The sequence below is a fragment of the Vicia villosa genome, linkage group LG1, assembly GCF_029867415.1.
Source record: "Vicia villosa cultivar HV-30 ecotype Madison, WI linkage group LG1, Vvil1.0, whole genome shotgun sequence".
NCBI lineage: Eukaryota > Viridiplantae > Streptophyta > Magnoliopsida > Fabales > Fabaceae > Vicia > Vicia villosa.
In genome coordinates, this window is record NC_081180.1 from 79,396,074 (window position 1) to 79,409,376 (window position 13,303).

A 13,303-nucleotide genomic window follows, 5' to 3' on the forward strand; every position below is an offset into this window, starting at 1 on the left:
TAAGGGGGGACTCTCTGGTTATCATCTATTATCGTGTTCTTAGATAATAATATTGATTAGGGATGTTATTGAGTCAATTGGATCATATGTTAGGTTTAGGGAGGTTATGAATTGATGAAAATTGCATGAATTGTTGATAGATTATGTGTTGTTTTGATGTGTGATGATGAATAGTGATGCAATTGATGATTAACTGCCTGCATATGATGTTTAGAGTCAGTTTTGGACTCAGATTGAGTCAGATCGCAGGATCTGACGCAGACCCGATAGTCTGCGAAATCGCCAGTTCGCGCCGCGTCCTCGTGTTGGCGCCGCGAAGGCGTAACTTTTTCTCGTTCCGCGCCGCGTGCATAGGTTGGCGCCGCGAACGTGTTTTTGTGGTTCAGGTCGCGCCGCGAACTTTGGTTGCGCCGCGGGCTGTAGCGTTAGTTGTTTTCTTGGAAAAGTTAAATGATGTGTAACTTTCGAACCGTAGGTCCGTTTTTAGTGCAGTTTCGAGCACGATGAATCTTATGAGATAACCTACGTGTTTAAATGATGAAATGAGGTGTGAATCCAATTATTTTTAAATATGATTTTATTTCTTGATGAATGATGTATTGTACATATATGCGTTGAGATGTGTGAAATACATGCTATGTTGAAATATTAATCATGTGACGATTTGTTTGATTGGATGATGTATTGTTGACATATATGATGAAGTGTGACAATATAAGATGTTGTTTTGAAAACATTATGATGTGATGATTTGTAGAGAATTGTATGATGTTGGTTGATTTGTTTTGGAATGATGTGGGTACATGTGTGTTCTTCTTACTAATGATGATGATTGATGTGGACACATGTATGTTCTTTAATGATGATGATGATGATGATGCTGATTGATTGTATTGAATGATGCTAATGTATATAAACATACTTTGATGATGATGATGATGATGTTAATGATGATGATGAAATGAGTATTTGATGATGTTACTCATTAGACTTGACGATGGTATAAGTATGTTGTATATGTTGCATTCATTCATGTGCATTGATGATACTGTATCCATAAGGGTGTGTTGGATCAGTGAAGGGCATGATTCCCATTGTGAGGAATCTGTGCTGGCAGGGCCGTATCTGGATGATGTTGGATCGGTCATGGGTTATTCCCATTTGACGATGTTGGTACCACATGCATAGTGTCAGTTCATACATATGCATACTTTTATAACATGATTGGAAGTATTCCAGTGTTATAAATATTGATGATGTGTTGCTTGCGTGTTTTGTTGAATTAGTGTTGGGTATGATTGTCTGTATGAAAGATGTGTTTCCGATGATGTTTGTGTAAACAATGGATATTCCTGATGATCTGAATATGATGTAATTGGGTGAATGATAAACTATGATGTGTTGTTATTTAAGATGCAATAACATTTGTTAACTGTGATGAGACTCACCCTTACTGTTGATATTTTCAGATTGAGGATAGCTGCTTTCGACTTGGTGAGGATTAGCTCATAAGTCGGTTTAGTTGTTGTGTCGGTGTCATGCTCTGATAGATGTAACACGGGGAACGCGATGTTTTGAGTTTTGATTATAACTCTATTGTTTATTTATTTGAAATCTGATACATTAACGATGTAATGTTGACTTGATAATTTGATTCCGCTGTGTAAACATGATTTTTATCTAATGAGTTATAATTCAGATGTTTCAGTGATTGCATGACATATGCCAAACGTGTGTTTTTCTTTTATTTTTGAATTGTGACACCCTTTGCATGTTTACTCTGATTTAATTTTGTTAATTGCCGTGGGGTATTAGAGGGGTGTTACACGATTACCAAACCTCATTATACCATTCTCGTCGATTCTGAATTCACCTCCTTTATCTTGGTTAATCAGAGTCAACTTATCAACCAACTCTACATCAGTCTTCTGACCCTCTCGGATTTCCTCAAGAATACCACTAGTCAGCTTCAGCATACCCAATTTAACACTGGTAGGAGTGTCTTCACATACTAAACTCAAATCTCGGAATTGTTCAATTAAATCCAATTCTCTCACCATAAGCATAGACATATGCAGGGACTTCCTACTCAATGCATCGGCAACAACATTTGCTTTACCCGGATGATAATTCAGTTCAAAATCATAATCCTTGAGAAATTCTAACCATCTTCTTTGTCTCATATTCAGCTCTTTTTGGTCAAAGAGATACTTCAAACTCTTGTGATCACTAAATACTTCAAACCTTGAACCATATAGATAATGCCTCCACAATTTCAACACAAATACCACTGCCGCCAACTCTAAGTCATGAGTCGGATAGTTTCTCTCATGCACTTTGATTTGTCTCGACGCATAAGCGACTACCTGTTGATTCTGCATTAGTACACCTCCTAATCCCAACAACGAAGCATCACAATATACAACAAAAGATTCTGCCAGATTCGGCAAAATCAAGATCGGCGCACTAGTCAACCTCTTCTTCAACTCTTGGAATCCTTCTTCACATTTCGAATCCCAGATGAATGCTTGACCCTTCCTAGTCAACTTAGTTAACGGCAACGCTAACTTTGAAAAACCTTCAATGAACTTTCTATAGTAACCCGCAAGACCAAGGAAACTACGGATTTCGAAAACTGACTTCGGAGCTTCCCATTGAGATACTGCTTCTACTTTCGTTGGGTCAACGGCAATACCATCCTTAGAAATTACATGCCCAAGAAATCTTACTTCATTTAACCAGAACTCACACTTTGACAGTTTTGCATAAAGTTTCTTTTCCTTCAATAGTTCCAATACCAATCTAAGATGATCTGCATGCTCTTCTTCATTCTTAGAATATATTAAAATATCATCGATAAATACTACTACGAACTGGTCGAGATAGGGATGAAAAATCCTATTCATATATTCCATGAAAACCCCTGGCGCGTTAGTTACTCCAAATGGCATCATTGTATATTCGTAATGGCCATACCTTGTTCTAAATGCCGTCTTCTGAATATCGTCTGTCTTCACCCGAATCTGATGATATCCCGACCTCAAGTCAATTTTGCTGAACACGCTCGCACCAACCAGTTGATCCATTAAATCATCAATCCTCGGCAATGGATACCGATTCTTGATAGTAACTTTATTCAGTTGCCTGTAATCCACACACAGCCTCATTGAGCCTTCTTTCTTCTTCACTAGTAACACCGGTGCACCCCACGGTTAGACACTAGGACGAATAAACTTCTTCTCAAGTAACTCTTCCAATTGACTCTTTAACTCAGTCAATTCCGATGCCGACATACGATAAGGTGCCATCGACACAAGACTAGTTCCAGGAATTAATTCAATAGCAAAATCTACCTCCCTCTCTGGCGGTAATTCTCTTACATCTTTTGGGAAAACTTCCGGAAATTCACATACTACCGGTAAGTCACTACTCACCGCTTTCTTTTTCACTTCCATGGATGCAATCAACATAAACACAGCAGCCCCGTCCTTCCTTGCTTCGTCCACTTGTCTAGCCGTCATTGCTAAATCCTCAACACCGACATCTTCAGGAAAAATAACCGTCTTCGTGAAACAGTTGATATGAACCCGATTAAATTGCAACCAATTCATACCCAGGATAACATCAAGTTGTTCCAACGGAAGGCACACTAAGTCCATTCCGAATTCTCTACCAAAAATATCAATTGGACAGTTCAAACAAGCAAACGAAGTAGTCACTGAACCCGACGCAGGAGTGTCAATGATCATACTTCCGTTAATATCAGATATTTCCAAATTCAGGCGTTTAGCACAATCCAATGAAATAAACGAGTGAGTTGCTCCAGTATCTATTATTGCAATTAAAGGAGTGCCATGGATAAAACATATACCTTTAATCAACCGATCCTCTGGAGTAGTCTCTGAACCAGATAAGGCGAACACCTTACCACCAGCTTGATTCTTCCTCGACTTAGGACACTTAGGACTAATATGACCTTCTTCCCCGCAGTTGAAACAAGTTACCGTGTTCCCTTTGCATTCGATAGCAATGTGACCTGCCTTTCCACATCTATAGCACTTCTTTTCCTCACTTTTGCACTCGTGAATGCGATGTCCAGGTTCTCCACACTTGAAGCACTTAATAGGGGCACTAGAGTCTCCCCCACTAGGCTTCTTCCAGCCTCCAGCCTTCTGGTTACCCTTACCATATGGCTTACCACGATCCATATGCTTTTTCCCTTTCCTGTCGACTAACTCGCGAGAGTGTGACGGCTTCAGCTTAATATTGTCCTCTTCAAAGATTCGGCTGCAGTCAACCAAATCGACAAACCTGCGAATCCTCTGGTATCTGATACCCTGTTTAATCTCGTCACACAGACCATTCTCAAACTTAACACACTTCGAGAACTCGCTAGCCTCATCATTATTGTAGTGGACATAATACTTTGCCAATTCAACAAACTTGGACGCATACTCTGGCACGGTCATGTTACCTTGTGCCAGCTCCAAAAATTCAATCTCTTTCCTGCCTCTAACATCCTCAGGAAAGTACCTCCGCAAGAATTCTCTCTTGAACACAGCCCAAGTGATTGCAACACCTGCAGCTTGCAGTTCGTCCCTACTAGCCATCCACCAATCATCAGCTTCTTCAGACAGCATGTGAGTACCATATCTCACCTTCAGATTTTCGTCACAATCAATCACCCGGAAGATCCTTTCAATTTCCTTTAGCCACTTCTGGGCGCCTTCGGGATCGTGAGTGCCTTTGAACAACGGAGGGTTGTTCCTCTGAAAACTGTTCAGCTGCCTGTCAGCACCAATACCAGCTCCATTGGCATTCCCTCCTAACACACCAGCAATCATACTGAGAGCCTCAGCAATCGCGTCGTCGTTCCTTCCTCCTCTTCCGGCCATTGTTCTGCTAAGTATAAAACAATATTTATTAGAACAAGAAGTATCGACAGTGTCAATCTTACACTAATCGCATACGAGGGATTAACCGACACTAAGACTCTGACTCAAACGACCGACTATGCTCTGATACCACTATTGTAACACCCTTCTAATACCCCGCGTAATATTAAACAATAATCAGAGTAAAACATGAAAAGGGCATTACAACTGCCATATAATTAAAATAATACTCATGTCATGCCATAAAAAGGAACGTTAACTCAAATATCATTCAGATCGTCATGTCAACACAGCGGAAATATATTTAACATCTGAACAATGCAACATCCAAAGTCATAGACTTAAAACGCCACCATAAATAAAATACTGAATAAAAGCGTTCCACAAATAACTCTAAACAACGCCCCCAGTGTTACACGACCAGAGCATGACACAGACCCAACTGACTCTAACGAACTACTTGACGAGCTAATCCTCACCAAGTACAAGAGCTACTCCTCAATCTGAAAAATAACAGCAGTAAGGGTGAGTCTCATTCACATTTAACTAATGTTATAAGATATAGATAATAAAATATCATTTCACATGCCATTCACCCAATCACAGTTACGATCAGATTCAAACCATACAATCAGTAAGCAAACAACCAATCAATACATATTATAACATTGGACAATCTTCCATTCATGTTATAATAGTACAAACAGCCTAATGCAATGCAACTACATGCATGTGGTACCAAAATCTGGGATAACCCAACTCACCGACCCACCATCGTCAAGGATACAGTAACACCCACTCACTAATTCCACACAATGGGAATTAGCTACCACTGATCCACCATCGTCAAGGACCAGCCACAAAATGATTATGAATGCATGCATCAACCATAACATGCTCATCACCCACATAAATCGACCAAATGTCATAATCATCAAATAAACACATATTTCACGCCAACAATACATGTATAATAAACACCGGTTACAACCACAACATCATACAGGTAAAACATTCATTAGTGTACCTATAAGCATAAACCACCACAACCAAATAAAATCGAGTAATTTTAAATAATTTCGAGTCACAACTCAAAACATCATTTTATTATGTAAATTATCTGATTAGCTTCACCATGCTCGAAACGGCACCAAAATCCGGTTTACGGTTTAAAAGTTACACCTTTTTAAACTTTCAAAATGGCCTGTCACCAACAGCACACGGCGCCAACCTTGGTTCGCGGCGCGAACTGAGCGAGTCAAAAATCTCCAACATTCTGCCAAGCACTTCGCGGCGCAAACATGTGTTCGCGGCGCGAAATGAGCAAATAAGTACGCCTTCGCGGCGCGGCCATATGCTCGCGGCGCGTACTGAACACAACAAAACTTCCTGGCCTTCTGCCAAGCAGTTCGCGGCGCCAACTCCTGGACGCGGCGCGAACTGGTGATTTCCAGAGCTCCGAATCGCAGAAGACAGCCTGCGATTTCGTCCCTCTTTCACCGAGTCACTACCAAACCAATCCCCTTCCAACCAGATTTCGCATACAGCAAACAAACACATATTATTAAACATTTATAATACATTCAACCATCCAATTAACACCATACATGATCAATACAATCATCATAAATCAATTTTCCCAAAAACCTAACATTTCTACAATCTAGGCATAACCCAATTGATACGAATAACACGACCAAATTCTATCATACTACCTATAATCCCATAATAGAAGATAAACGGAAGAGTCCCCCCTTACCTGAAGGTTGATTCTTCGCTCTTCCTCTTGTCGCACTTCTCTGCTCCTCTTCTCTTTTCACGTTCAGACTTTTTTTCCCAAAATGCTGTAACCCTCTCTATTCCACAACTCCTTCTATTTTATTAAAATTGAAATAAAATTGTTTTAATCAGTAATAGGGCCTACCAATGCACCCCCTTCCTTACTAACCACAACTCAAGCCCAATTGCTTAATTCCTCATAATCTTCCATAATTCCAAATAATTCCCCATAATTCAATTAAATTAATTAAATTAAATTATGAAAATAAATGGAGTGTTACATTTGTGGACAAAAGTGCAACCTACGTCGATGTGGCATACCTTAAGTACTTCATCGACTTGTCGGCCATTCACGAGTGGAATTGAAGGCTGCCTGTTTGGTATATTTGTACCCCAAGCTAAGTGAAGGTTCTCTTTGGATGACAAAGAAAATGACAAGCTCCTTCACCCCGCTGACAGTAATTTCCCTAGCCACTATTAGTTTAAAAATATTTTTTTTACACTTGTTGCTAATACTTTTTTCTTATTCCTTTTCAAGGAAGGATCATATCTCACGTGCTTGCATGTATTGCATGCACAGAGGGAATGATGTTGTGCGGCCGTTCCGTGTGTATATTGACAGGACTCAGCATGATGACATCGACTAGACACCATTCACTAGGATAGTGTTGCCTTTGAATCCATTTCATATTACTCTGGATGGCTAACATGTGGGCAAAATCTGATGTGCAAGTATTTGCTGGAGGGATGCATGCGTAAGTTTGGATTTGTGCATATAATTTTGAGATTACCTTTCGCCGCTCCTAACAGTATCGTCCACATACATCTGGATGACATACTGGCGGATTACGAGAGTCATCTGGTACCAGAGGAGTATCGGAGTATGTCAGCCACAAGTCAATGGTCTTATGGGGACGGTATCATGACTTAGTTATATATTGTGTCACACTCTATCATGACACCGGGCGCTCCTGGACGTCCACCTAGGTCTGCTCATGAGAAGATTCTAGAGAATGAGCAGGTCAGGGATGACCATGTCGTTGATATGTTGCCGATCTGTCAGAATATTATGCAGATTATGTATGAGGGCATAGAGTCTGGGTTGTTTGAGAGAGGTGGTGATGATATGGTTTCTCTAACACGTTCCATTCTTACCGAGGCAGGGAATGTCTTGGGTTACCGGCGGTAGAGGAGAAGTCAGGGGGTTAGGATTAGGCATACACAATAGGTTATGCTTTTTTTTTGTATTTTCAGATGTTTTGATATTATTTTCATACTTTACAGTTATGTTTGTAATATTTTCGGATGCTTTTTTAATTAACACATTACTTTATTCTATGATGTTCATGTTTATTAATGTTTGAATCAAATTATTGATTATGGTACTGTTAGTTGGATTAAAATGACTTCAGATTAAAAAAAAAAATACAAACTTAGACAATATTTCTGCCTAAGATGCATGCAATGAAGTTTTCGGAGATGCATATCCAAAATATGAATTTTCAAAGTTGCATCTCCGAACCCAGCTCAGAAGTATTCGCAGATGCATCTCTGGACCAATTTTTAGCAAAACTGGGTTGAAGGTGCATTCAGAGATACATCTCCGAAATTTTTTTAGGACAATTTTGAATTTTCAGAGGTGGACCAATTTTCACCTGATCATGAGTCCTCCTTAGTGGAGCTCTGGATTGGGCTTTTATAATTGGGCCTTTGACTGGTCAGGAATAGTTTACCCCTAAGTCTTTATTGTTACTTACTGATACAAGGATTGAGATTGTCGGGTTGTTCTCGTGAAAAAGTCTAGTGAGTGGGAGCAGATGACCTTGGGAACATGCACATTAAATGTTTGCCTCGATCAATCCAACCAAACTAACCGTTATTTCTCAGTTTTGTTCGGTTTAGGTTTAATCGGAAAAAATTCAATCCAATTTAATCCTTTTTTTTATTGATTTGAGCATATAATTCTCTCAAAATCTAACTAAACCGCTCCGCGAACACTCCCTGTCTATAGCCCTTTCTTTTGCTTATAATTCCTCAGCGAGTTTTTGCTCCTTCTCGGTGTCAAAATCTTTTAGACATTCTTTAATTTCTTTCTCTTCTTCATTATAGCAAAGCTATTTCTAATGGGGTATCAGTAAGCAATTTTTTCTTGACTTTTAGATAGCATCGTCGATACATGCATTTTAAAACAAGTATCTTTGTCTTTTAGAATAGCATTTTAACCTTTCATCTTTTGAACATTGATGCCAATCATCTTTCCACAGTTTTCATGAAAGGTCAGTTCGAAATCAGAGGAACCTTTATTCTATTTGTCACCATGAAACCATTAAGAAATGAGAATTTATTAATTTTGACTATAATGTCTTCGGCTATTCCATAAAGATGTTTGATAAATTTATGACAACTCCAATATCATTCTTGTCTGTCTCATTTCTAGATCACCAATCTTTTTATAACTAATACAAGAATACATTCAATCTTTTTACATAAACCAATGTATCATTAGAATAGTACTCTGATATTCCTAGTCAGATACACCAAGACATATGCTCAATCATATCATACCAATCTATTCTCCGCTGAAAATTGAACATCAAATAGCCTCTGCCTAGCCTTTATTGCCTGCATTAGTAAAAAGAAGTGCTTAGAGAAAGTTTTATCAGAATTTGCTACTCTATCTTATTGTCCTTTAAACTGAGAAGCTGGCACACTAAATTTGGAATTTAAAGACAAAGGTTAAATAGCATACCAGTTGCTCCCAATTTATACAAGTTGTTATAACAGAAAGAAGAACGCATTGAACGAAAGCTCCAACTTGTATACCAATCCAAAGTCCTTTTCCTCCCATTTGAACCCAAAATGCCAATGCAGCAGCAACAGGAATCCCACAGAGGTAGAAGGCCCCTAGATTCACATAAACTCCTATGTGCTGCCATCCACACCCTCTAGCAATCCCTGAATCAAAGAAAAATAAAACAGAATATCCTGTTAGAATCATTTGAATACTGTTCAACGAGTTAGTAATGATTATGAGAGGGGATTTTACCTGTGAGAACACCTTGAATGCTGTCCAATATAACAGATATAGAAACCAAAGGAGCCATGACAGTGACATAATCAACAACTTCCTTATCATTGCTGAAAACATAACCATAAACATGACGGCATGCAAAAAGGGTTCCACTCACTATACTTGCTTCTATGAGTGCAAGTGACATGGCGCCTAACACAGCAACACGTGCTTCAAATGGATTGCCTGCTCCTAATTCGTTTGAAACTCTCGTACTATATGCAGAGACAAATAAACAGATAACTCAATTAGATATATGCTCAATGGTTAGAATATTAAGAATGAATATCGTTTATGTTAAAGTTGTAACCTTGCTGCAGCACAAATTCCAAATGGTATCATAAAGAGAGTTGAAATTATATTGTGACTATATAAAAATGGAAAAATAATTAGCGAAAAATCTCATAAGATAACTAAGATTGATGGATTAGTAACTAAGAAAAAAGTGAAGGCGACATACCAAACTGCTAGAACTGAAGTTTCGAGTTGTGGATTTGGTAACAGTCCAGAGAGTAAGACCATTAACTCAAATGACCACCATTCAAGGCTACAATCATCAACATGAAAAATAAATACATCATTCAATTTAATGGAAAAAAACAGCACAACAACACAACTACTTATATAAAATTGCAATTTAGTTCCTTGAATGGAACAACTTTGCTCAATTTAGCATTTTTTTTCAAAGTTATAAAAACGATTTTAATGTTTTATGTATGTCTTGATGCTGCAACAGACTATTTAAATTAAATCGATTTGTAGATTTTTCATTAGTCTAGATGCATGTTTACTTGAAAGATATTTTGATAGAGGGACTAAATTGCTTGACCCTTCTAATCTCGAGGGCTGAAATGCTGATTTATTTCGTGAAAAAATATATACAAGTTGAGTTGAGGGGAAAGATGAGTCACCAAACCATTACTGCAGAAGGTATAGCAAAGCGCAAAAACTCCCAAATTCCTTGGAACAGCTCCATAGAAATTGGAGCTCTAGTTTTTGCACATGAAGAAGAGTACCTCATGTACAATCCAAGAAAAATCGCATTTAACCAAATGGAAATGCTCGTTGCAATTGCTCCTCCAACATTATTCAATCCTGTCTTAAAAACCAAAGCCCAACAAAGAGGAATATGGAATACAAGAGTGGCAAAAGAACTTAAAAGCATTGGAAGAAGCATGCTTTGTATTTGAAAATATCTAACTAGTGGCTGCAATAATGCATATGCAAAAAGTGCTGGAAGAAGCCAAATTGTGAATCTTCCTGCTTCATGTGCAATGAGAGGGTCTTGTCCAGTGAAAACTAATATGTTTTCAATGTTGATCCAAATGAAAGATATTGGAATACAAACCAATAAGAGAGAAAAGATAGCTGTGTATGTTTGCATTCCTATTCTTTGATACTGTTTAGCTCCATAAGCTTGTCCACATATGGTTTCTAGTCCACTAGACAATCCCACCTGTAAGCATGAGTAAAATCACCAATGAAGATAAACTATTTGCTTAATAGTAAATACATTAATTCAAATTTGTCTGTGTCAACTCAATGCTTTACTGGTACACTTGGTATTAGAATTTGGAATTCTGACATACATTTGAGAAAAGTCATTCTGTTAAAGATGAAATTTTATGATAATTCAAAAGAAGAAGAAGAAGAAAATAGTAGTTAGAGTTGTTTTGTTTTGTTTCTGGGGTAGGGATGATAAATTGGATGCATGTGTCCTGGTTTATATGAAAAAAGAAAATTAGCACAACTAAAAATAACCGCTAGATAAAAACAAACAATAGAAACTAGTGAGAGTAAATAGGCAACAAAAAAGTGGTTATGAAGTAGCAAGTTGATAGTATGGGTTACCAGGAAGCTGAAACCAGTGACAGTGGTGAAGGAGATGGATAAAGCGGTGCTAGAGAGTTGGAGTTCCCCCAAGTGACCAACTATTATGATTGAAACAGTCTGCAACAAATACTGTGACAAACCTATAGCAACCATTGGACCTGCTAAATAACAAATCCTCTTCATTTCTTTCATGTATATATCCCAACTGATTACTTTCTTCTTCCTCTCTTCTTCATCATGCCTCTCTGTTTTCGAAACAATCGCTTTTCCTAACAGACTCTCCTCCATTATGCTTCTCTCTTCCGCCATTTTGAAGAATACTACCGATATAGAAGAAGAATTTCGGTCTCTCTTGTTTGGTGGCTTTCGTTATTCATAGTCACCTCACGTTCTCATTTTCTTCCCACGCTTCTACTATTCTGTAATGTATATCTTAGTCAAGTAACAACAACTCAATCATTTTTTTAAATATTAAAATAAAAATGATTAATAATAGCAATTTACTTTTAAATAAATATCTTTTTATCTTTTTAAAATTTACGCTTCTACCAAATTTATATTGAGTTTATATGATTTTGTAGATTCATAACTATAATAAATGAAATACTTTGTTAAAGTGTGTTAAAATTTGAGAAACTCTTGTTACACCCCTTTATTCTCTTAGGCACCATTTGTGCTTCCAATAATGCCCTTCTGCTTTTTTAGATGTACCTTCGGAAGTACCGTTTTATATTATATTTGCGTGAAAATGTTCCGGAAATGTATACTTCCTCCATTCCTATTTATAAGCAAATTTTGACATCTTTTAGTTCATTGAGTAAATGATGTATTTAGACTATATATAGGTTTGATACATCAATTATTCAATGAATCTATAAAAGTTAAAATTTGCTTATAAATAGGAATGAAGGGAGTATATGGAAAACCTTTGTATGCATATCTACGATTAATCCAAACACAGAAAACCAGGATATCAACATTGCAAGGGGGGATAAAAACAACATTCATAGATTAAAACCGGCATTACATCGATAATTTCAACAGCAAATTAAATATTACATCTCAATAGCCCGATGGACGCTTGCACATCTCTAAGATTTGCTCAACCGTTCTTTGCACTGTCGTTACAAACTCGAGCGGGATTTTCTCTTCAAAACCGTAATACGTTCGCCACATCGCCAAAACATCCTCTCGGTTCTTGAACTCAATGTTGTTGTAAACGAAGTTCCCTCCGTTGTAAAATGAAGATGAACGATACTCGAACTTCACAACCTTCCATTTGTCACCGTAAGGTAAGCGGTAGTGAATTTCGTCAATGATAACGTCGATCGAGGTGTACTCGTTGAGTTTGAACGTCCGCTCGGGTGTTCTACCGTCGGAGTAAGAGACACTTGCAACATACCAACAAACGTTGTATTCATATTGAGACATTTTTGTGTTTGTGCGAAATACAACATTGGAAACCCCGATTTTATAGAAAACCTAAGTGAATATGGACCACCTATTTTCTGTCACAGAATATTCCGTAGGTATATCCACGGAAGGAACCTAGATATTTTGTTTTCGTAGGTGTACCTACGGAAAAAACCCATAACTTGCAAATTTTGAACCTTCCATAGATGTATCTACGGAACTTTCCCTGTTAGTTTATTTAGCATAACAGCATTATAATGCATTCCAAAATTTAAAAAGACATAAACACATACTAAACCTTCCATTATAATTT

General features: G+C 37.8%; 1 protein-coding gene across 1 annotated transcript; it reads right to left on the reverse strand.

Moving 5' to 3' along the window:
• Positions 1-9,059: 9,059 nt before the first annotated feature.
• On the reverse strand, positions 9,060-11,967 carry LOC131643258 (protein DETOXIFICATION 12-like). The gene is made up of 7 exons (XM_058913411.1): positions 11,596-11,967; positions 10,656-11,200; positions 10,205-10,291; positions 10,055-10,111; positions 9,721-9,959; positions 9,424-9,629; positions 9,060-9,296 (listed from the first exon to the last, which is right to left on the reverse strand). Exons 1-7 carry the CDS (start codon positions 11,884-11,886, stop codon positions 9,234-9,236), a joined length of 1,488 nt encoding a protein of 495 aa, XP_058769394.1. The 5' UTR covers positions 11,887-11,967; the 3' UTR covers positions 9,060-9,233.
• Between the last annotated feature and the right edge of the window lie 1,336 nt (positions 11,968-13,303).

What these genes read in the sequence shown, in the direction of transcription:
- LOC131643258 (XM_058913411.1), bottom strand. Translation starts at nt 11,886, where the DNA reads ATGGCGGAAGAGAGAAGCATAATGGAGGAGAGTCTGTTAGGAAAAGCG. An exon ending in CCTTCTGCAGTAATGGTTTG is followed by an intron (nt 10,292 to 10,655) that starts GTGACTCATCTT and finishes TGATGATTGTAG; the next exon opens with CCTTGAATGGTGGTCATTTG. An exon ending in GGAATTTGTGCTGCAGCAAG is followed by an intron (nt 9,960 to 10,054) that starts GTTACAACTTTA and finishes CTCTGCATATAG; the next exon opens with TACGAGAGTTTCAAACGAAT.